Source organism: Equus asinus, chromosome X, assembly GCF_041296235.1.
Source record: "Equus asinus isolate D_3611 breed Donkey chromosome X, EquAss-T2T_v2, whole genome shotgun sequence".
NCBI classification, from domain to species: Eukaryota; Metazoa; Chordata; class Mammalia; order Perissodactyla; family Equidae; genus Equus; species Equus asinus.
Genome location: NC_091820.1, coordinates 95123573 through 95148663, shown reverse-complemented (window position 1 = coordinate 95148663; position 25091 = coordinate 95123573). Strand labels below are relative to the sequence as shown.

The following is a 25091-nucleotide window of genomic DNA, read 5'->3' as shown; positions in this document are numbered from 1 at the left end:
GGTGTATTGACTCATTTTAACGCTCACAACCCTCAGGTAGGTACTTATCCACTGTAAATGGCAGCCAGGCTTTTAACCCTTTACACTGCCACCTACTGAGGTACTTGGATGATACTGCTTACAATCTTAGCTCAAAGGGAAGATGAAAAGAAATCAAGTGAAGGGCAAAAACTACCCAAGCAAGAATAACCTTGTTAAATGGAAGATTCAGATCTGAAACTAGAGGCAACCCAAAAGACCACATTACTGAATTTTTACGGAACAATCTTGTCAAGAAATACCCTACCACCTAGGTTCCCAAATCCCAAGGTTGGTTATAATCTAGATCCAACAAATGCAGCTGGCTTTCACCTTATGACGTAAAATACCAGACCTCCGGCCAGAGGATCCCTTCCCTTTAAGATGAATTGCCTTATCTCTTGAGGTTCTGTGATGAGGCAATCAGCCTCAAACTAGGGTATGTGGGAATGGATCATTTTAAGGAAATTTCCACATTTCAATTCCTTTTCCTACAATTTGTTTGCCTGAAGACCAACCTATAGGCAGCTTCAAGCCTGCTCCTTCCCCTTTCATGATCACCCTTCTCCCACATGAGCAAATGTATAAAGTCATGCATCTCACCCATCCAAAGTGCACGACAGTACAAAAAAATGGTACAAAAGGCCCACTCAAAATAGAAAGTGCATTTTTTTTTAGGAAGATCAGCCCTGACCTAACTACTGCCAATCTTCCTCTTTTTGCTGAGGAAGACTGGCCCTGAGCTGACATCCATGCCCATCTTCCTCTACTTTATACATGGGACCCCTACCACAGCATGGCGTTTGCCAAGTGGTGCCATGTCTGCACCCGGGATCCGAACCAGCGAACCCCAGGCCGCCTGAGAAGCAGAACGTGTGAACTTAACTGCTGTGCCACCAGGCCGGCCCCAGAAAGTGCATTTTGTAACGATTCCTTTGTCAGGTGATTACAAATTATTTTCAGTACTAATTGTCAGGTGATAAAAATTAGAATGAAATTGGTAAACCCATACTTATACATACACAGATAAACTAATTTGAAAGAAAACTGCTCCATCTCATTGAGATGCACTTCCAGTTACTGAAATGTGTAGCTTATTTGCTTTGCCATCCAGAGTTTTGTCGCACAAGTATGAAGAGCTGAACATCATTAAGAATGAAGTATACAATAGTATACCAAGAGGAAAAGGATGTAAAATTTGAAACTGTTAGGCATTTCTAAAATTGGATAGATATCCCCATTAGGTTCCACTGAGAAGTTGAATTCACTAGAAACTGCATCCTTTAGTTATTTCAACATGATGAAAATAATTTGTCTACTTTAAAATTTGAGGGGGTACTGTCAAAACGTTTAGGGGGTATGAGAGCAAGTCTGAAGACATATAATACATATAGTATGTTGCGCCTAGAGAACTGGGCCAAAACTCCTCATTAAATGACTGAAGTAGCAAATGTATGAGACAGATTATTCCGCTCTTGGTAAGCCTTACATTCACTATGGATATAATTGTTTCTGATCCCACCCTGCTAGGGAATTTCAGATCCCTACTTATGTCCCATGATAACCAATAACCTTTGCTTAACAGCAAAAGGAATCACATGAAGCCCCAAGTGATTAAAATGCCAAATTAGAGCATCACATCTGATATGAGCTCAACCAGTCAGGTTCAATCCAAAACGAGTAAAGTACTCAGAACCATGAAGCATCAGTTTCCCCACACGACGGATTTTATGGATGGCACTAGTTTGTTTCCCTCCCAAAACACCAACTGCAACCAAACAAAGTAAACATAACCTCAAAATTTTATTGTCTTCATAATAAAACAAAAGATGAGGCTTAGAACTGGATCACTTGGCCCTGTAACAGAACAGAAAAAAAAACGGTGAGCTTGGTATTTTGTAAAGAACCTCTACTCCATCGAGCAGTGTCTATTCTTAAAGGGACCATCATCCTTTAAGTGTCCTCACTGTTCCTTTCCTACTCATGCTGAAACCAATACCAAAAACCTTACACCTTCAGCTACAGAGCTAGTTATTTTGAGAAGATTGCCCCTGATCTTGATGCAGCAATAAATGAGTGGGCAGAAATGTTCACCTCTCCAAAATATAATAAAGCTACATAGAAGACTGCACCTTCCACCCATAATTAGATACCTTTCTCTTCTTATCTCCTCCAAGTTCAAAATGCTTGCATCTCTTGATAGCCAGCATTCTCTTAGATCTGCAGTTGGGCTCAACACATTCAAGCCTCAGCACAATCTTCTTTGTAGTTTTAGCCTGGAAAAAATTTAAGTCAAACTCTTCATAAATCACTGCAGAAAATCTTCCCTCAAAAACGACTGGTTTACTAAAGCAAAGCTTTCAAATGATAAGAGTTGTGACAATCGGTCTCGAGCATAGGGAGAAAATAGAAATGTGAAAACCAGTGGATTTAACAGAAAATGTGATAGCAAGGGTGGCAAGTTATTTAACTGCCATCAAGTTCTCCATTCACATCAAACATCCTAGAGGGCTCCTTATCAAATAGGCACCCACCATACCACCTTGAAGTGTGGCCATTCAGCACGTCTATTTAAATATTCCAACAATCAAAAGTGGGTCAACCAAGTCCATGCAACTATGAAACACAACTTTCACAACTCATTAGATAAGGTTAATAATTGTTACTTATGATATATTAATTCTCCAAAGACTACCTACAACTATGTCTAGAACTTATGTACATTCAACTATATTATTTAACTCAAGGTACACTCCCCACTAATACTCAACTCTTTAAGCCTGCTCCTGGAATCAGAATTCTACTACTGCTAGTTTGCAGTTCTCAAAAAGCCAAACATGGCTAGAACCTCCCCATCTTCTAAACAAGTAACCAAAAAGGTGAAAAGGCAATTAAGCATTCCTTTTTCTACCCTGAGATCAAACTATTTATTGCACCTAAATGAACACTCAAGTCATGGAATGCCATGTTCCAGGCACTGTGCTAATTAAGTGGTAACCAAATTACCTGTGGTAGAACAGGAACTGATTCAGCCTGAGGACAAATGACAAATATGGAATTCAGGAGGCCAGTGGAAGGCCTAAATGGCTATTCTAAAGAGCTTTAAGACTTCATGAGATAGGCAGCAGACAGACTGTAGCCTTCTGAGTCGAGAAGCAATAAGAAAACAATTCTTTCCGCAACGAAGAGCTGAGGATTCACAAGGACACGACAGATAGGGAACAGAGCAAGGAAAGGATTTACTCATGTACTCAAACTTCGGTCCTTAGCAAGATTGAGTATATCCCTTAACTCGATGTTTGCCTCTTCAAAAAGCACAAAAAAATATAAAGTACTGAGGAGATGCAGTATTGTAAACTGGAGTCAGACCTGAGCAGCACTTCCAGCTCCACTGCCTACTAGATGTGTCACCGCAGGTAACTGAGATAACGTGGCTGTAACTATGATGCGGGCTCGGAGAGCCAAGGAGTCCAAAGAAAGATTTCTTGGACTCTCAAGGTCCAGGAGTAGTGCTCTTTTATTCAGAGAATAACATGGGGACAGGACCCATGGGCAGTGAAGGGCTGCAATGTGTTGAGGGTAGGGCTAAATTTTCTAAGGCATGGGTACCTGACCTATTTTTACTAGACAAAGGAAAGATGATGTAAAAAGTCATTAAATGGTATCAGTGCAGGTGAGGTCTGGTTATTGTGTGGTTGTATAACTTTAGATATGAATCAGGTCATATAGGTCACCATGTAGGCCAGCACCCATTGGGCTTCTCTCCCTGGGGCAGCCTTGATCCACATCACTATGAAAACACATCACCTACATTGTAGAAGTGTGGGCTAGAGACAAATGCAAGGTCTTTACCACAGTAAGTGGGAAGCATGTCAAACAGTAATCACTACTAACCTTTTTCCGGAAAATCGGCTTAGTCTGCCCACCATAGCCACTCTGCTTCCTGTCATAACGCCGCTTTCCTGGGAGAGCCAAAGTTATTTGTTATGGCATACTGAAGAACATAAATAACAATAGCCACATGTTCAAGTCCTCTTAGGGATTTTATCTTGAGCTTTCCAGAAGCAATATTAACGCCCAAGCAGGAGGAAAAAACCAAGGTCGTATACTATACTACTACATAAATGCCACATTAAAACCAAATTATGCACAGATCGTCTTACCCTGGGCATACAGAGAATCCTTGCCCTTCTTGTATTGTGTTACTTTGTGGGGTTGGTGCTTGCCACACTTCTTACAGAAAGTCCGGCGGGTTTTAGGAACGTTCACCTAGTAAATGAACCGTTCAGAACAGACAATATTAGACGCCAAGAGCACAAAGCCCTACCTGGCCCAGCTGACGCTAAGCCATCGCACGAGGACCCGACTCTCAGATTCCTCGCTAACACAACGCTCTGACCAGAGGGTGGTCCAAGCCCAGGCACTTGAGGCAGAGCGCCCTCCGCCGAACCTCCAAGTGCAAAGAGCGTATTCACTCCACCCCGCAGCTAAGTCCACCTCTTTGATGCCATCAGTTTAATTCCTGAACCCGTAGCCCGAGCCCCTTCGCGGTCGATCCCAGCAATACTGAGTTCCTTTGGTACAATGAGTCCACGCAGGGGCCTGGACCCATCATGGGATGGCACTGTCGCCGGGAGTAGAAAGATTAAGCTGGATGCTACCGACCCCCAACCCAACATCCTACCATGTTCGCAAGAGCGCTATCGGCACGGAAAGAAAGAGGCCGGGCCGGAAACGGAAGTATATAGGCGGTTCCTTGTCGCGCTTCCTCATGGGAGTCAGTGGGAGCGACCATAGAGTCTAAGGCTCTGTGCGCAGCGCCCTCTGTCGGCTGAGAGGACTCGATTCGGAGCCGGGGGCGGGAGCTTAACGAAGGGGTCAGGCTGAGGCTGATGCACTCTCTTCGACTTCCTCCAGCCCCGCAGCTTTGCAACTTTTCCTGGCTTCTTCACTTTTGAGGACGCTGCTACGTAGCAGCGTTAAGTGAAGGAAGCAGTGTCCTTTCCAGACCCTCCAGGCTCCCTGTCCCTATCCCCGAGGGAAGCCAGGACTAGGATCAAGGGGAGGGGCCTTCCACCTCTATGTTCCATTCCCGTCCCACCTCAAAGACACTGGGAACATCTTTCACAGCGAACTGCTACTTCACCGAAGGCTTGGAGGGAGTCAGTACTCTAGTTCATCTGTCACATGGCCAGCTGGCCCATTCAACACATGTTTATCGCATGCCTATTTTGTGGCAGGCAGTATTCTAGAGGAATACAATAATCAAATAATCACGGTCGCGCTCATAAATGTATTATTACAGACTAAGTACTTTGTAAAAAAGGAATAATGATCAGCATTAAAGCAGCCCCCTTTTGTTGAGGGAGCAAGTTGGCTGCTCTAAGTTCTGAAAAGTAACAAAAGAATTGTTCAACTCCTGCAATAGCAATAATCAGGCCAAGAGAGAGAAAATAACCAGGAGCTCTTCCCTTCCCTGCATACCTGCCAGAAGGCATGTGCTAGGTTTCAAGAGAGTCCAGCAGAGAAAGACTGCAGGGTACTGAGCATTTAAAACGGATTGTCTGATAGAATTCTCACAGTAATTCCAGGAGGTAGGTGGTATTATAATTGCCATTTTACAGATAAGGAAATTGAGGCTGTAGGCTGTTGAACGATTTGCCCAATGTGGCTAGTATTTAGTGGAGCCAGGACACAGACACAGGTGATCTGACTCCAGAGCCTGGGCTCCTTTACCATTATACAATATGGCTGTTGTATCCTGGTAATTGTAATAGCTAATTACTGAGCACTTATTATATGCCAGGCATTTTCCTAACCACCTTTCATACCACCTCTTTTAATCCTAACAACCCAGGTAATATGTACCATTATTAATATTTAGCAGATGAGGAAACTGAGGCACAAAAGGCATTAAATTCACTTACCCAAAGTCACACAGGTGGTTATTTGGTGAGCTGGAATTTGATCCCAAGTAATCTAACACCACAGGTTTGCACTTAACCACAACATCACACAGGGGAAGCAGGGCACCTGCAGGGTATAGGATAATGAGGAGAGAGAATTGAGCATAGACGCAGGAGGAGGTGCCAGTGGATTAGGGGCTAAGGAACTATGAAAACCTGGGGTCTCCTGCTTGCATAACCCTCCAGGAACATCCATGGGTCCGGAGCTGACTCTCTGATCATCCCCCTTTTGTTGGATGGTCTCTGGGAATGAGATAATAAAAACATTACCACTACCTGCTACATTTCCTAAAAGTTTCTTTGCCAAACAGCCAGCCTGTAGTCTCACAGCATTTTCTTCTTCTTTCCAGGCTCTTAGGCAGTCTCACTGGCTAAGAGACATGTGTAGAGGTTTTTTTTTTTTTTTAAAGATTGGTACCTGGGCTAACAACTGTTGCCAATCTGGTTTTTTTTTCTGCTTTTTCTCCTCAAACCCCCCCTGTAAACAGTTGTATATCTTAGTTGCAGGTCCTTCCAGTTGTGGGATGTGGGATGCCACCTCAACGTGGCCTGACGAGCGGTGCCATGTCCGCGCCCAGGATCTGAACCCTGGGCCGCCGCAGCGGAGCGCGCCAACTTAACCACTCAGCCACGGAGCCAGCCCCTGTAGAGGTTTTTGATGTTCGTAACATGGAAATATGAAGACAGTGAACACGGCCCCTCTTAGTCTAATCAATCTTAGTTCTTTCTATCACACCTCGTGTGAGATGACTTTGGTTTCGATTCCCTTCACCAATCCTGCTCTATTTCGGACATGCTCCTGCTCATTAATTTTCCCTAAGATGAGGTACTCAGAACTGAAGACAGGATCTAGCTATGGCCTGGCCTTGCAGAGTAAATGGCCTGTTCACTTTCCTCTGTCTACATATTTTACTTCTACAAGGAAGCCTAATATCACCTTGGATTTTCTGGCAGCCATGTTACTGACATGACATTTCTCTTGATTACTATTAGCAAAAACCTCTGAACTATTTTCTCAAATGCTACTGCTAACCCACTTTCACCTAGAGTCCTTTGAAGTTCAATGTCAGTGCCCAGTTATGGGACATGACCCTTAGCCCTGGTAAATTACAATTTGTTGAAGTTGGCTTATCACACCAGGTGATCAAGATCTTTTGGAAACTGATTGCTCTGGTTTTATCATCCAGTCTAGCTCACAGCAGACTTGCACCACTCATAAACTAGTTAGGCTACTTTCGATATCTTCCTCAAAGCTCATTAATAAAAATGTTGAACAGGATAGCACCAAGAATAGAACCTTATATTACATTTGGAATCTTTTGAGGTGACGCTAAGCTATTCATTTGCACTATTTGGGTGCAGTCCTTCTGTCATGTAGCCAAGTGTGTAGGGGATTGCTCATGGGCAGAGGGTGAAGAAGCGCCGAGGTCTACTTTCCCCTTTCCCATGTCTTGCTCCCCCTTGTTCAGATCCCCCATTGTATGCCTGTCAATTCCCAGTCTCCACCCCAAGACGGACCTTGAGAAAGGACAGGGCATGTGACAAGTAGCGTCTGACTAAAGGGGAGGGAAGGCAAATGTCTGTGACCAACTCTCAGGCAGGTGACTGGAGCAGCGTTCAGGGGGTGGCTAGTTAAAGGATATAAATTGTCAATAAAATAGGAAGATCATGCAACACTTGGCTGCCTATCTGGCTTGTGCAGAGGTAAGGATTAACCACCCAACTATCCTACAAAATGCCTTTTAAAAAAGCATGTTGCCTTAAAAATTCTGAGGGACTTCTAGTGAGATCTGTGAACTGTTTCTACATTAGGATACAGCGCCTGGGGCAAGTAAAGATGGCAGTGCCTGATGTGTCAAGGTGGGCAAGCAGATCAGTTACCAGGGGCTCCGCCACCATTCCGGTCTGCAGCCAGCGCTGTCTGCATTTCCTAGGAGAATCCTCCAGGAGAAGATCACTGCTAGAACATAGGCTAAGATGTGGCTGAGGGAAACATTCAGGCTTCAAGTAACATACCTAGTCTGGTTTATCGCTTTACAGGATTAAAGAGAAAGGTATAAATTGAGTTAATCCTTGAGGCAGAATCTTAAATAGAGAAAATGAACATCCACAGAAAATGGGGAAGGGCCCAAGTCTTTGTGTGGGCTCACATTCAGACATTTTTATCTGTAGAAAAAATGCTTTCTTAGAAAATGACTCAGCAGGGGGAAGTCTTGTCTCTACCTCTGTCATGCGCTGTACTTTGGGGGTCCCTTCATGAGTACTCCATCTTTCACTATTAAGTTTAACTCTGAGACCCGGAGTCTCCTCGGCCTTAGAGGACACGAGACTCTAAAGACGCTCTTCTTCCTTAGTACCTTCATGTTGTGTTTGCAGGTCTGCCTTTCTCCTCTTTCCTGTAAGTCTCCACTCCCCGTGCCGACCATCCCCACAGTCCTTTAGGTATGTCGTCCCTTTACCTATGGGAGGTCAGCCTGACGACCTGTCTGCTCACGCCAGCCCCATCTAGGATCTCAGTGGCCCCAGTAATGTTGAGAAGGGTTCTTTCAGAGCAGACTCAAGATAGTAGTGTCAGAGGTCCCAAGCAAATGAAGGGCGGGGACAGCTGGGGGGGGAGGTGGAATAGGGACAGCAGCAGGGAACCAGATACCATGCTGCTGAGAAGAAGAAAAAAAAAGACATTGGTTTAAGTCAGGAAACAAAAAAAGGGAACTGAGTGGCTGTGAAAGGGTGGGGTTTGCTCAGACTGTCCTTCCTCTCTGGACTGTAAGAATATGTCTCCAGGGCCAGTGTCTTCTGAGATCGAGACCCACTTTCAAAGTCCTGGCATCTCAATGCATCTGGGAAGCAACCTGCATTAAGTCAGGACTGAGGTGGGTCTGGGGCATGGCAGGGGCTGGGCAGCAGCAGCAAGTACCTTTCGTGGGACCCATGAAGGCCAGAGAAAAAGCATGGCTGGTGCCATGTAGTCTGCTGGTGGAGGAGGAGGCTGACGGAGGGTGGGAGTGTCATCAGCCCTGGCAGTCCCTTCCAATGATTAGAGGGGGCTGTAAGGGTCCTTTCTGAGGAGGGTGGTGGGGGGACAAAAAGAGAAAAGTGACATGAGGTGACCATCTGAATAGGTAGCAAATGTTGGAATGCGGCACCTCTGCAAAACTTGGCAGAAAAGTAATACTGCCAACGGCAGAAGGATAAAAATAAGCCCTTTGGTCAAATATTGCTTGAAGACCCAAAATGTATATTTGTATCAATAAGGCCCTTAGAGGGCATTCAAAGAGGCAGACTGAGAAAACCATAAAAGCTCACATGCCGCGATAGGCCGTTACCTGTGTGAACCGGGGAAAGGCGCCAGCCAAACCAGGGTGTAGGCCACCTGCCTCGGGCTGGATCGGGCCAATATCGCCAGGATCAGAGCTGGCTTGTTGGAAACGTTGTATGAGCCAACCTCGTGGTAACAATGGGTAAGAAACTGGGCCAGAAGAAAGCAGCCTCAGCCTCAGCCCAGAGAGTATGGCCAACCCCTGAGGTCGTGGGGAAGGTTTTTCCTCTTACCATTGCCTGCCATGTGCACGGCTTTCTTCTTGTCTTCATTTCTCCTCTCCTTTCCTCCTCTCCATCCCCCTCCTCCTTCTCCTCCTCCTCTTCTCCCTCCTTTCTCTACCTATGTCCCCTCTTCATTTCCTCCTTTATTTTGTTCATTGCCGCATCCCCTGGAACAGAGTCAGTGCTTAATAAATCATCGTTGAATTGCATTGAATTGCTCTTGCCCCTTTCTTCCCCTGCTCTTTCCCCTTTTCCCTTTCCCCCTACTTGCCTCGTACCTTCCCCATAGGATTGTTGTGAGCAGTAAGTGTGTTAATATACGTAAAAGCAGTTAAAACGGGGCCTGGAAATAGTAAGTGCTACTATCTCAAAGTTTGCTATTATTTTTATTCTGCCTGAGACCTGCCAGTATCCCCAGAGGGCCTGCCCAGAGCAAAGAGTGTGGCATTTAGAATAAAAAGAACTGCTGGCCCTGATCAAGACATCCTTGGATGAGTCGCTGGACCTGCAGATGGAATCCCAGTCCAGTTTCCTTGCCACCCAGTTTTCCAAGCTCAAAGTCTCTCTCCCGTGCTGCGCATTTCCAGAAGCAGGGCAGCAGCAAAGCCCAGAGGCTGGAGTCTCTACAGCTCAGATGCTGTCCTCTGTGCTATTAGTCGTGTGCTAGTTCTGCTCCTTCCCTCATTTTGCATGCCAAACCCCTGAACTAAGGGTGCTACAGCCTCTCTGGAGCCTGTTATTTGATAAAACAATCTCACCCTCCAAATAAGCCACAAAATGCAAATACTCATGGAACCTAAAGCATTCTACCGAAGCAATATCCCTTAGGGTTAGCCCTATCTGCTCTATTCTGACCCCTTTTATATTCAGACTATTCAAACTATCTGCTTATGTTAAAGTCCAAATCCTTGTTGCTTATGACTGGTGATGTGTTTGTTTAGAATCTCTGTAAACTGCTTACGGGGAGAACTAGTGCAACTTTCCATCCACTTCTAGGGTCTTGGTGTAATTTTAAATTATCATCACTATGATTTACTATTTCCATTTGAGCAAATTTCCTATAGAGAGTTTCCTTTCAGTGGACTAGACCCATACCAGGAAGTGACTTAGGTATAAAGAGAAGATATGGCTTTGCAAACCAGTTTGGGTGTTCTCCAGAGAGTCATCAGCTACCTGCTGCTTTTTGCCCAGTGATGCTGACATGTGCTTGCTAACTCCTGGGAATAAGGGAGAGCTAGAATTTTCAGTGAGGCGGTGCCCAACGAGAAGCTAGAGAGAAGACTTTGACCTAATTCACTCCAAAGCTGCTTGGTTATGCAAATGAAGCCATCAAGGGAGGGGGAGAGAGAACTCCTCTGAGGACCCTGAAACAAATGGGCCACGTGTGACTTTCAGTTTCTCTGGAGGTTCATGTGCACTGACCGAGGGTGTACAGAGAGCACTGGAAACACAAAAGCCTTAATCCCATGCTTTCCTCCTCCCTCTGTCACCAGATGACCCTAGGGTTAATGTTGGTTATCTGACTCTCAAGGAGAAGTTCGTCTCACTGCCTTGCCTCCCTGAAACGAAAATGAACCATAGTCTATTAGCTCATCCCTAGAACAACGAAATCTAGAGAGTCAAGAGAAGTTAAATTTTAGACAAGTTGGAGGTTGGAAGGTACCGGTGTTCAAGATCACTGGCTCACTGAAAAAACAGATTCGTCTGCAATAAAAACAGAGTAAAAACTAATTTGAAATGGAGCCGAAATAGATAAAGGCATGGGGAAAGCTGGCTCTCAAAAACTGCTATTTGGAGTGGAAATTGATACAATGTTTCTGGAAACTTTTGTCAGTATGTTTCAAAATGCAAAATGCGCATACTTTTTGACTTGGTAAATGGTAATTATATAGAAATCCTAATATCATGGGAAAATAATCAGACATAATGTTAAATAAGAACTTTAGATATTTTGAGGAAAAGGTGTATTGGAGGGATGGATGGATGGATGAATAAATGGATAGATAGATAATGTTGCTGTTGTTGTTGTTTTGAGAAAGATTAGCCCTGAACTAACGTCTGCCGCCAATCTTCCTCTTTTTTTGCTGAGGAAGACTGGCCCTGAGCTAACATCTGTGCCCATCTTCCTCTGCTTTTTTATATGTTGGATGCCTGCCACAGCATGGCTTGACAAGCAGTGCGTAGGTCCACACCCAGGATCCAAACTAGCGAACCCGGGGCCACCAAAGCAGAACATGTGAACTTAACCACTGCACCACTGGGCTGGCCCCTAGATAGACAATGTGAAGAAAAATAAGCAAACTACAAATAGTATGCGAAATACAATCTCAAATATAAGAAAAATGCGCAGAAAAAAAGGGAAAGTAATATGTCCAAATATTAATGCCTCTGGATATTGAGCTTATAATTGATGCTTTCTTTTTCATATTCCTGTACTTCAAACATTTTCTATAACGATGTGTTATTTTGGTATTGAAAGAAAAATAAATGTTTAAACCAGGGAAAACAAAAACTAAACTGAAAAAGAAGGCCAAAGGGGCACAGAAATTCAGAGTGAAAGATGGACACCCCAGCAGTCACCTCGGGTCAGATGGACGGTCCTGAAAGTATTACCACCAACCTGATGCAGAGGGTAGACTTGCAGATTGGCTATCTGGCTCTCCTTTCATCATCACTCGGCCAGAATCTACTGTCTCTAGTACAGGTCAGAAGACATGATGAACCACAGAGACCCAGAAGTTTCCGAAACCAGAGAAGAAAAATGTTAACAACATGAAATGCTGAAGAAGAACCGGAGCCCTAAGACTTCTTGGAAATGACTACAGCAGATGAGAATTTCCCTGGTTAGTGCACAGCCAGAAAACTGATTTTGGCTGGAAAGTCTTCAGCACCTGTAGTGCTGACCCTGAGGCTTATCATCAATTGATTAGGTTTCACTGGGGCCTAAATAGAGCTTCTTGGAAACTTAACAAGAGCAATTAGGTTTCTTTGTTGCTATGATTATGATATTTTATAGAAGACTTCTCTTCTGGTTCCAAGGCCAGGGAATTCTCAATCAAAATCTCAATCAGAACCTGAGAGATGCTTCTTGGGACTGAGAAAAGATTTTTGGCAGGCCCAATTTAGTCCATCAGCTATCCACTCCTCTAGTTAGAGACAGTTGATAATTCTACCAGATTTCATAGTAAAGCATCAGGAAGATAGGACTGCAAAGGGAACAAGGGATAATACAAACTGCACAGTCCAACCGATCATCTGGACCTGAGTTTGCCACTTTGTCTGAGTAACTGAGAATTCATTCTGAGAGTAGAAAACTATGATCACATGTACAAGAATGTCCATGGTAGCATTGTTCAGAATTGAAAACAAACAACCTAAATTTCCATCAATAGAGGAATGAATAAATAAAATGTGATGTATTCATCATATAGAATACTTTATGCATATAAAAATGAATTAAAATGTATGAACTAGAGGTACCAAGATAAATGTCATAAAACTTTACACTGAGAAAAAAAGCAAGTTGCTAAAGAATATGTACCACTTATATAAAAATGTAAAAGAGGCAAACCGATACTAAATATCTTTTATGAATACTTACATATGTAGTAATAATATAAAAACATGCCTAGGAATGATAAACACCAAATTCAAGATATTGGTCATCTCTAAGGAGGGAGGGGACCAATTGTGGAGGAGTACACAATGAGGTTTTGATTCTATGGATAATATTTCATTTCTAAAAAACACCAGAAGCAATTACGGCACAATGCTAGGATTCTATAGAGCTAAGTAGTGAGTACGTGAGTATAACGTCATTTTCTGTACTTTCCATCTATTTGCAATATTTCATACTATAAAAGAAAGTACATTCAATCAAAGTTTTATATTCACGGTAAGCAATGATAACCCTAGGGACAAAGAATGGGTATTCCACCTAAACCTTGTGCTTTTATTCCATCAACAATGACAAAATCTGAAAATGAAACAGCGAGTGATGCTAAGAATCCACCAGTTAGGATCTCCTTGTGGAAGATTTAAAGGAAAATGCAAGAAAACCTGGCGGGACTGAGAAGAGTCCTCAAGTGGGAAAAAGTACAGTTAACAGTTAGCAGAGACAAATCATCCTTTCCAGCCTGGAGGAATATTACCCAGGAAAGTGGCCCAGGATCCTGAATTCTGTCTTACCTCCTGTACTTACCATCATTTCCTCTTTTGCCAAATGTTCCTAGAAGATGCAGAGAGGTCTGTCCCAAGTGCTTTTCGATGTTAGCCATGGAGAATGAGCGGGTGCTGAGGTGGATGGCGTCACACCTCATAAAGGCAAAAAAAAAAAAAAAGAAAAATCCATCTGGGAGGCAATGAGGTACCACAGAAACAGCAAGGACTGTGGAGTTTCAGGTGGATGAGGCTGGGCAAATCATACAACCTTCATGAATCTCACTTTCCTCATCTATTTGTTATGAGGAATAAATGAAATGACGTGTGTGAAATGCCTGAGGGGTAGACTGCACTAAGAGAAACAAGAGTGCTTTCCATTCCCTTGGGGAGAAAAGGGAAGGCCCAGAATCTTGCAGGGCAATTAAGTAATGCTTTAAAGGAGAAATAAAGACAAAACACTGCTTCTTGGATATTCTGGCTAAGTAGTTATTTGAACTATGACTGATTGGTTATTTCTAACTACCCTCTCCTGGACTCTTCCCAATCATCGGCAGGCTGTGTATTTTTCTGAATTTTGCTCTTGTGTTGTATCTCAGCGTGAGCAAAGATAGGAATGGAAGGTGGTTTAGTTTACCGATCCTGCAAGGACTATTTATAGTAATTCCTTGGCATAATGCAGTTTGTAAGATGGCTGAACTCTTCCTAACAAGCATCCTCTTTCTGAATTCTGTTGCTCATAGGGAGCTGGGAGGCTGCAAAAGGTGGCCATGTGAAAGTTCTTGCACTTGTAATTTAATAAAGAGAACGTTATAATACTGAGATTCTATATTTTAAATGAAGAGCTCTGTCTTTCTATTATTTTTCCTCTTCTTTCTTTCTCTATACGAACAACTGTGTGTGTGTGTGTGTGTGTAACATTCATGTCACTTCCGTTTCCACTCCCACCCCCACCCCCTGAGTGAGGTGCAGGGTCAGCCCTCATGGTGCATCTTTTGTGGTTGAATTGACTTTGTAGGCTGCTGAAATTGTTACCAAAAAAAAAAATTAGAACCTTCTACAATTACCCAAAAAAGCTGCAACTAGCCTCTAATGCAGAGTGTCCAACACACTAACCTTCAGGAAGATATACGGATGAATGTTTCTCCTTTCACATTATTGGTGGATGGATCAGTAGTGACTAAGGAAGAGCTACCACATTTCCAGTCTGTGTGTGTCTGGACTGGATTACAAGGAATAGCAGGAAAGCAGTCAAAGAAGGGGCCATCATGTCATGGAGATCTCAGTAATCCTCCAGCTCAATGATCTGGAGGTAGAGGCCATTTCACCCCTCGCTCAGAGGGGTGATAGTTAGTGAGAGGCTTACTTACTTCCTCATACTTAGACCAGCACTAAACTCTACCCTAACACAGACGCTTGAAAGAGAGGAAGCCTTCCTCTTGTACAAACTGGATTTGTTCTAAAAAAGAAAAAGAGCAGAGGAAGCTTCCAGAAGGACCCGTCTTACAGGAAATAAGAGCAGAGGCCAAGACTGAAGCAGATGCTGGGTCTGAGCAGGGAGTGCAACCACCAAGAGCTCACGAGAAAACTAAAGGTAAACTGCTGGGTCTGCTTTACTCAGCTATAAGAAGTACAACTGGACATGGTTTGTTGGGATGCTTCTCATCCGATTTAATGGTCATGCTACTCAATTTCTTTAGGGTTCTATTTTGTCTTCTGTAATTTGAGTCTTTGTGCAGTGATACATAATTGGAATTCACCGTGGGAACAAATGTGATATTATTACAGGGATCTTGATGAGTTGGCAGTTCCTGAGAATAGAGGATTATTACTTGGTTACCACTACCTCTGGGTAAATGAATAATTTTAATGTTAAAAGAAATCTCTTTGGAGTTTGAGCTAAATTCGAATGGCAGAAATGACTCTAGTTGGTTGTAAACTCTTGTCAGTTTGTCACTCTTGTGAGAGACCATTTAAACCAAGGAGTCAGAGAAGAGAGCTGTGTGGTAGGGTGTGGGGAAAGGTTTGCTACTTTGCCCAATTTTTTTCAAAATATCATTTATAAACCATTGAACTAATCTGCCACCAGAAGACAGTGGCATTCACATGGCGGATAAGTGGCAAAGTTGTCATTCTGAACATCCCTGGTGTTCCTTTAACCTATTTTTGTCTCCCCAGTATGATAATAGAACCTTCTACACCACAAGAAAGAGCAAACTAACGGTGTGGATAGTCTCAGGCTTCAATAAAAAAATGCTCCCTTGCTTTCTTGGTATGAGCAATAATCTGTGCTTGACAAGTAGAAAAAGTATTGCTGATCTTATTTATTCTGCTTCCATGGTGCCACTAAAAGCATAAGGAGTTTAGTTAAAAAAAATAAATTCCATTCTCCCCTTAAGAAAAGACTCACCTCTAACAAAACTTAAGGGGTTGTGGTGGTCATTTTTTTCAGTATTTATTTAGTGCTCCGTTTTTGTAACAGTATTTACATTTTCTCTTTATCTTTCTAATTAAGTTTTGGAATTAGTAATATAAGATCGTGCATAGGGGCTGGCCCTGTGGCCAAGTGATAGAGTTCACGCACTCTACTTTGGCGGCCCAGGGTTTCGCCGGTTCGGATCCTGGGCATGGGCATGGCACCACTCATCAGGCCACGCTGAGGCAGCATCCCACATGCCACAACTGGAAGGACCTACAACTAAAAATATACAACTATGTACCGGGGGGCTTTGGGGATCAAAAGGAAAAATTTTAAAAATCTTAAAAAAAAGGAAAAAAAAGATCGTGCATAAACTTTAAGCAAAAAATGATACGACGTGTGTTTTGTGTGAATAAAAAATTCAGTGGTGACTTGTAACTTTCTTTGCCTTTCTGTACTTCAGTTACCTAAACTGAATTTTTCTGGAGAACTGTAAGGCTGGACAGTAAACAAGTTACTTTTCATAAATGGTCAGAGATGGCATTCCTAAGAGTAAGACAGTTGTGTCACTGTTGCATGATCCTGTCTAAAAGAAATAATCTAAGCAAAAAGGAGAGGAAACACCAAAAAAAAAAAACAACTCCCTCCCAAAAAATTGTTTTTCACTTTTAGAACAAAGCTTCTATCCTTTGTAGCTCAGCCAGTGGGTGATGGGCAAAATCGGTTGGGCGGCAGTTAGTATATGTCCAGAACTGCAGGTGCAGCCTCCATATCCTTATTAGACCCCTTGGTTACAGACCCCAGTGGGACAATGTTTGAAAAATTACATTCACTGTCTAGGAAACTGGGAAGTGAAAGTCCAATATCTGCCTCAGTGGAGTTCTGGCACCTGCATTATCCCTTCTGGGGATATCAGAGTCAACAGCTGCACAGAGACTGTCGCTGTTCACAGATTCTGCACGTATCATAAAAGGGTGGTTATTATAAAGCTGCCTCTAGACATTGATGAGCACACAGGTACATGTCACTTGACATCCAGAGCATTCCATTGCCTTGTTCCATTGCCAGTTTAGATAAGCTCATAATATAGAATCGACCCAATTCAATGTGCATTCATTATACCTGAAAACTAATGGAGATAGGAGTTGTGGAAGGAGGACTTCAAGATAGGAAGAAGGCTCTTTGTTAGCTTTGCACATTTCTGTTCCATTTGAAACTAGGTGGCTAGGTTAAGGGGGAACCAGGAGGGATGAGGATTAATGTGCTGGGTCCTCAAGAAATTTCATTATCAACAGTACACAAGTGAGCTCCAGAAAGGAGAAGCAATGGCTGCAGTGATACTGGAGAGCATCTTTCTGAAGCGATCACAGCAGAAAAAGAAAACATCACCTTTAAACTTCAAGAAGCGCCTCTTTCTCTTGACCGTGCAAAAACTTTCCTACTATGAGTATGACTTTGAACGTGGGGTAAGTTTCTCTGCTGTGAAACCTGAGTGTCAAGGACCTGGCCTTAGATTTTCCTTGGGGAGGAGGTAGATCCTCTCTGGTTGGAGGAGGGAGGTGGAAGAGACCTAAGTACATTTCAAACTCAGCAAAATGTTTCCTAGCCTGGAACTAACTACAGCCATGCTGGGGCAAAAATTCAAAGATGCTAAGAAGCCATGTGGGAAATCTTACCACGGAATCTCACAGTTGGTGAGCACTCATTCAATGATTGCTGAGAATGAAATCCAAGACTTGGAAATCGCTTCCTTATTTTATATCATAACGGCACACACAGTCATCCACTCTTCTGTAGTATCTGTTCTCTATCTGGTAGTCAAAAAAAAAAGTTAGATGGAGAGATCTGGAAGTTGTTGTTTGCTTTTTTTCAAAATGGCAGGTCCTGATATAGAGTACAGGTGTCACCTTACCATGTTGAATGATTAGATAAGAAAATCTAATCCCCTGGTTGCTTAATCACTCTTACTCTTTCTCCATTTTCTTCCTCATTCTCTTTCTCAGAGAAGAGGCAGTAAGAAGGGTTCAATAGATGTTGAGAAGATCACCTGCGTTGAAACAGTGGTTCCTGAAAAAAATCCACCCCCCGAAAGACAGATTCCGGTAAGAAGAGATCATTGCCAGAGCGGGGGGGTGGGGGGGGGGCTGTCAAGAAACTTGGAATACTTCAATTCTCTGTAAATAAGCGGGTGATGCTGTGCAATGTGCAACATAGTAAAGCTCCCTTATAAAGTCCTTCACTCTGCTGGGCTCCTAGGGCTCTGAGTCATATGAGGTTCTTTAATAGCTCACTGTTTGTTCTCATTTCCCAGAGCCTCTCCAGGGTATAACACCTACTGACTTCTGAGTTGATTTTTTAAAAATATCATTTATTATTTTTTCCTGATCACAAGAGTAATGCATACTTATTACAGAAACTCTGGAAAATAAGAAAAAGCACAAAAAAGGAAGATAAAATTATGTATAATCCCATTAACCAGCTAAAACAAATATTAATATGTTGGTGTATAAACTCACAGGTGTTTTTCTCCACTAGCAACACATACACCCATACTAATATACATGTTATATATTTAAAACATAGACTCATACCACACATCTTGCTTTCTAACCTACTTTTTCAATTAAACAATATATGAAAACTTTTTACCACGACAATAGATACTCTTTAATAACACGATTTTCATGACTGCATAGTATTTCCTATCGTGGATATATTGTAATTTGTTTAACTGATCTCCTATTTGTTTTGAATTACTTGCCATTATAAACCATATTGGGAGGAACATCCTTGCATATATCTTCATATACCTTTGTTATTTTTTCCTTATAATAACTTCCTAGAAGTAAAATTTTGTTATTCTCTTTATGAAATACTTACACTTTGGTTATTTTTATCTTTTTTATTTTCTAGAAGTGGAATTCAAATTCCATACATTCCTACAAGTTGTATATGAGAGTATCTATTTCTCTACAGTCTTTCCAACAGCAAATATTTTAAATATTTCTCAATTTGACAGCCAAGAAAAATGGTATTTCATTGCTGATTTACTTTGCAATTTTTTTTACTCATAAGGTTGAACAATTATACATCTACAGGTCATTTATATTTATTCATTTATGAATTGTCTGTTAATATTTTTGTCCATTTTTCTATTGAAATGTTTACTTATTCCTAGTACTTTTTAAGAGATCTTGATATATTTAGAATATTAATCCTTAACTGTAATATATGTTGAAAATATTTTGTCCAGTTTTTCATTTATCTTTAAATTTTGTTTAAGGTGTTTTTTTTACCATACTGGATTTTAAAGTCTGTGTCATCAGATTAGTTCATTTTTTTTCTTTATGGCTATAACCTTTAGCATTATAGTAGAAAGGCCTTGCTTCCGGCAACATTATATAAATAACCATGTATGTTTTTTCCTCAGTCATTCATAGTGTCATTTTTTATATTAAGCTCTTGAATCCATCCAGAATTTACTTTGGTGTATGGTGTGAAACAGCTACTTAACTCCCCCCACCCCACCCCCACCAATATTAGTGGTTAAATGTTTGTCCCAGCACCATTTATTGAGTAACCTCCCTTTCCTCAATGATTTGAAATGCCCGAGGTTTTTTTGAACGAGTATGTGCTGGATCCTATGGCTATGTCTCCTTACTGGGTTATAGGAAGTACTCACTAAGAATTAGCATTGTCTGTGCAGGAAAGCCTTCTGGAGCCACTGCAAAGGACTCTCAGTACCTAAAGACATCCAGAAAAGAGCAAGGCATCAACCAATAACCATGCTTTAATCTTCTTTCATTGCAGAGAAGGGGTGAAGAGTCCAGTGAAATGGAGCAGATTTCAATCATTGAAAGGTTCCCTTACCCCTTCCAGGTGAGGTATTTTCTCTCTGCAACTCTCAAAGAACCTGTAATATAATCCTTAGGGAAGGGGTGTGGGGCAAAGGGAAGGATACTAGGTTCCGGGGAACAGAAGTACACAAGGAGGCTGGACCAAGAAATGAGACTGGCGTGGGTTGAGTGTGTTTGCTTTTCTATTTTCCCAGTCTAACATAGTTTCTTTTAGTCTCTGCACCTCAAAGAGAATCCATAATGGCACTAATTCTATGATAGTGTGTCTTGTCTATGGTAACTGCATTGAGAAAGATGCTCTGTTTGTTGAGTGAGCATTTCACTTCCTTCTGGTTCTGCCAGGCAGATAGGCATCTGTCTAATGGTGGTCATGGGGGTTGAAAAGACAGAAAGGGGAGGGAAGGAGCGGTATTAGGAAGTTGGGTATGGGGAAGGCTTACTAGACTTACACATAAACTTAAATTCTATTCTAGTCTACAATAACTGAAGAGCCCCATAGACATCTGCTTGGTAGATACAGTAGAAGCCATAAAGAAGAGCAAGCCCTTCAGATTCGATGTTCAGTTTGGCTTGCTTGTGTCCTGAGAACTCTGTAGGCCACATGTGAATACAGCACCCTCTGCAACAGCGAAAGCCAGAAAAGGAAGTGGAAAGTCTCAGGGGAGGGGGCTTTCTGTCATGGATTTATGAGCACAGCAAAACTAACAAGCAAAAAGAAAAATGTTAAAGGATCTTGTTCATGTTCCTGACTGTATCAAAGTTGACAAAACCTGTGAAGGAAGGGATTTTTGGGGGCACAGTTTTTACTACTATTGCCTTTCAACAAGATGATGTTATTTGGCTGAGCTAGTGGATAACACTAAACAGTAGATAATTCAAAATTAATTTACATTTGAATTTAGAGTCCACTCTGTGTTGTCCATTAAATCTATGAGGGTTGGAACCACATCTCCTACGTTTCGTGCACCTCCACAACACCTGGCACGATGCCTTGTACACGGGAGGGGCTCCAAAACTACTGTTTGACTTGATGATAGTGCTTAATATATACTTTTCTCTTGTTGACATAGGTTTGTGGTTCCCAATTTGGTTTATTTTGGCTAATTTTGGCAAGGGGAGGCCACTAGGCAGTGGGGGTGGGATTAGCTATGAGTTAAAATATTGCTCCATGTTATCCAAGTGAAAAATCCATATGTACTGAGACTTAAGTTGTATAAATCATTCTTACAATTCCCTTCTACCCAAACTCAAGGTTTAATAAGATCATAAAATCCTTTGTTGGATAGATACAAATCCTGTCTCCACTAAGCGCTGAGAGAAACATTATGAACTAAGTTTATATACAAATTGAAACACAAGTCAAGAGGATGGAGGAGTATTGAAAAAGCTAAGAGCTTCTAAGTCCTGCATCCCTGGATAGGAATTGTTCAGGAATTCTTCAGATAGTTCATATGACCCCAGCTCCGCTGCTCACTGAAGACCCTGCCTCTCTTTGTTTTCCACTATGAATATACAAAATTGTAGCTTAAGATTAGTTTCTTCAAGGTCTTTCTTCTTTTTTTCTGAATTCTAACTGCTGAAGTCTGTGTGTCCATTGCCCCAGGTTGTATATGATGAAGGGCCTCTCTATGTCTTCTCCCCAACTGAAGAACTGAGGAAGCGTTGGATTCACCAGCTCAAAAATGGTGAGAATTGTTTGAAAAAAAAAACTAGTTTCCAAAGAAAAAAGGAATGGAAGGAAGGAAGAAAGAAGTTGGGAGGGAAGGAGAGAAAGAGAGAGAGAAGAAAGAAAAAAGAGAGAAAGGAAGAAAGACAGAGGCAGGGAGGGGAGGAAAGAAGGAAGGAGAGAGGAAAGGAGGAAGGGAGGAAGCAAAGAAGAATAGGTGGAAGGAGGGAGGCAAGAAAAAGAGAAGGGGAAGAGAAGGAGGGAAAGAGAGAGGAGGGACTGAAGGAGAGAGGAATGGAGGAAGAAAGGGAGGGAGGGAGGGAGAGCATGAGAGAGAGAGAGAGAGAGAAATATTGTATTTTCTCTACTATTAGTTATATACTTGAGTTTAATATTCCATCATATGAATAAAAGATCACATGCTAGACTAAGAGCTTCAACCCAGTTCCGCCACTCTCTCGATAGTGTAATTTTGTAATTGTAAGCACTTCTATTTCCCTATTTATAAAAAAGGTCCCATTCTTTACACCAATTACAAGGGTGGCATGGTGTGGCATTCAATGGTTATTTCAATATTTCGAATCCTAGGTATGAAATATTAAGTTTCACAAATTTAAATAGGTGATTATGAGAGTGCTTGATGTCAGAGTAGAGAACCTGGTTTCAAGCTCTTTTCTACCACTACCAGGCTGGATGACTTCTGATAAGTAGGCCAACAAGCTTCTTTGAGGCTCAGGTTCTTCTTCGGAAATAGGAAGAATAATGATGCCTGCAGTACCTACCTCTATGGTTGTCCTAAAGGTCAACTGAGGCAATGTATGTGAAAGCACTTGGAAAACTGTAAAGCACTGTACATCTCTTCACTGTGGATAAATATTTTCCAAGGAACTATTTCGTGTTCCTTGCTTTGTGAGGACCTAAACTTGAATGTAGTTTTAGCATTTCATACAGACCGTACAGTGTGCTCAGATAAACTTGACTGTAAATGCTTGCGGCACAGGATGCATGCAGACATATGTGTGTGTATATATAGCCACATGTCAAGTGACTGAGAGATTAACTGGTTGAGTTGACATCAGGAAAGGCTGCCTAGAGAAACAGGAAGGATGGCAGACTGATAACGGCATGGTTGGGTTATTGCATGACAGCCCTTTGTCTTAATAAACATTTAGATTCTGATACTTGGTGACTAGCTATACCAGTTTTGTTCACTCCCTTGAATGCAAGTCTGTTTGGCCAAAATAAAAAGCACCAAATTTTTCAAGCCGAAAGAAGAGGGGAGAAAGGAAGAGAAGGGTCATTTATTGAATTCTTGCTATATGCCAGACACTGAGCTAGATACCTTATATTTATTACCTCATTTAATTCTGACAGCAACCTTGGGCTAAAAACAACAACAAGAATAACTACCACTTAATGAGCACTTACTATGTACCAGGCTGTGCCAAGTGCTTCAAATGTACTAGCTTGTTTAATCCTCACAATAAACTTAGGAAGTATGCACTATTCCCTGATTTACAGATGAGAGAACGGAGGCTCAGAGAGATTAAGTAACTTGCTCAAGGGCACCCAGCTAGTGAGTGGTGGAGCCTTATTCTTGCCACATCCCTAGGTCCGTGTGATTCCAAATCCTAAGCTTATTACATAGTTTTATGCTGCTTGGTTCTCACGCCCGGAAATTGCACCTGTAGTTGGCTGCAAGATATTCTAGAAGACGGTCATGTTGAGATTACAAATAGGTGATATCTTGGACCACACAGTCCAGTTCCTGGCATGTTTTGAGGTAAAAGGTCTGCTTTAGCTTGGGGGGGTGGGGTACAAAATGAGCAAACACTTCAGCAAGTGCTTAATATGATCCAGGATCTTCTCTAAGTTCTTTACATATATTAACTCATTTCTTCTTCACATTAATCATACAAGGCAGTTATTTTCATTATCCCCATTTTGCAGAAGAGAGAACTGAGGTACAGAGAGGTTAAGTAACTGGCCCAAGGGCACTCAGTAAGCAAGTGGCAGGGTCAGGCTTTGAACTCAGGCTTTAGAGTCCATGCTCTGAACCAATATGCTATTTCTAAAGCAGAGAAATATTCGCAGAGGCTGAGACAGGAGCTCCAGAGGGCATATATAGTTGTACTTCTTTGGTTCTCTCCATAGTGCCTCATACGGTGCCTTGCACACAGAAAGGGACCCATAAATAGTTATGTTAATTGATTTTGCTGCAAGAGTAAACAATCACCACCAGCTCTGGCTCCACATTGATGGATAGCTAGGATTTAGTTTGAAAATAGGGGAGGTGGGACATACTAGCTGAGGGAGAAACAAAAGAGAAAAAATGTGGCATGTACAAGTTAGTAACTCCTTTACACTTCAAATACTAATTTCAAAACCAGTTGTAGGTTAGTCCAACAAATATTTATTGAGTGCTCACTATATTCAAAGAAATGTCTGAGGATGAGAATATCCAGCTTGTAAACTTGTTTCATTGACTCAGATAGTAACCTTACTATGTTGATTATGCACTGTTTGAAAGTTCATTATGTAAGTAAAATTACAACAGGAAAAATAAAGCCAAAACAAACAAACTGAAAACACTTCAGTTGGGTCGTTAGTGTGGGTAGGGTGCAATTTTACCTTCTCTTCCCTTGGGTTTTACCGAAGGCATTTTTTTCCAGTTGTTCCAGACCCAGGTGTATGTCTTATTGAACCTGCTTGGGCTTACAACATGAACCAAAAAGTAGGAACCTTGCAACAAATACTACAGTAGCTAGGAGATTTAGGTGCAAGTCCCAGGACAGTCCCAGGTGCTGGCAATGCCAAGAGTGAGATAACCTAGGAGCCATTAAATCCCACTCTGGTGATAAGTTACTCCACTCTAGGGTAATGCACCAACTGAAAATCACTAACATGAGAAGGGGACCTCATCAGAATACTGGCCACCTCTGCAGGGGTACTGGCTGTGAAGGGGCATGAGGGAGACCACTGAGGCACTGGATCTGAGTAGTGGATAAATGGTTGTAGACAAATGCGGCTAGCTGTATACCTTAGACTGCGTACTTTATCATATGTAAGTTGTATCTCAATTTAAAAAGCAGGGCCTCAGTTACCTCATATCCAGCTGCCATCTTTTTTCAGCGGCACTTCCCATGCAAAGGTAGTATCCCTGAGGATTTGGCCATGGGCGCTCTCCTTCCATTTCCTTGAACACGACAGAGGGCACTTTGATGTTACAGCACTACAGATATTGGTCTATATTCACTCTGGAATCTCTGTTTGGTCAAGCTCAATAGAGCCTATCCTAATTGCAACTTTGAAAATAAGCAAATGACCTGACCTCACCAAAATTAATGAAAAAGTGGCACTGGCGAAATTCCAACAACCAATATGAGGAGGAATATTTCATTCGTGCCTGAAATAGAATTTTAGACATTATCCTGATGAAAACGGATATGAGAGACCAGCCCATC

General features: G+C 42.1%; 2 protein-coding genes and 1 long non-coding RNA gene across 4 annotated transcripts in view; 1 reads left to right on the top strand and 2 right to left on the bottom strand.

The window, feature by feature from the left end:
* Positions 1-1797: 1797 nt before the first annotated feature.
* RPL36A (ribosomal protein L36a) lies at positions 1798-4828 on the bottom strand. The gene is made up of 5 exons (XM_014828582.3): positions 4703-4828; positions 4182-4287; positions 3913-3980; positions 2172-2294; positions 1798-1875 (listed from the first exon to the last, which is right to left on the bottom strand). Exons 1-5 carry the CDS (start codon positions 4811-4813, stop codon positions 1855-1857), a joined length of 429 nt encoding a protein of 142 aa, XP_014684068.1. The 5' UTR covers positions 4814-4828; the 3' UTR covers positions 1798-1854.
* A 309-nt stretch (positions 4829-5137) lies between these two features.
* Positions 5138-8553, bottom strand: LOC139042597 (uncharacterized). Its single transcript, XR_011499551.1, has 3 exons — positions 8444-8553; positions 5946-6051; positions 5138-5266 (listed from the first exon to the last, which is right to left on the bottom strand). It is a non-coding gene; the product is annotated as an uncharacterized lncRNA (long non-coding RNA).
* Positions 8554-8706: 153 nt separating this feature from the next.
* The window catches only part of BTK (Bruton tyrosine kinase), a 31618-nt gene continuing 15233 nt past the window's right edge, over positions 8707-25091 (top strand). Inside the window, exons 1-6 of one of the 2 annotated variants that reach the window (XM_044763850.2) lie at positions 8707-8857; positions 15098-15279; positions 17400-17570; positions 18108-18206; positions 19915-19983; positions 21565-21646. In XM_044763850.2, coding sequence (XP_044619785.1) covers positions 15226-15279; positions 17400-17570; positions 18108-18206; positions 19915-19983; positions 21565-21646 — 475 coding nt within the window. In that variant the 5' untranslated portion in view covers positions 8707-8857; positions 15098-15225. The remainder of the gene's footprint in view (positions 8858-15097; positions 15280-17399; positions 17571-18107; positions 18207-19914; positions 19984-21564; positions 21647-25091) is intronic. The other variant, XM_044763851.2, reaches the window with a different exon arrangement.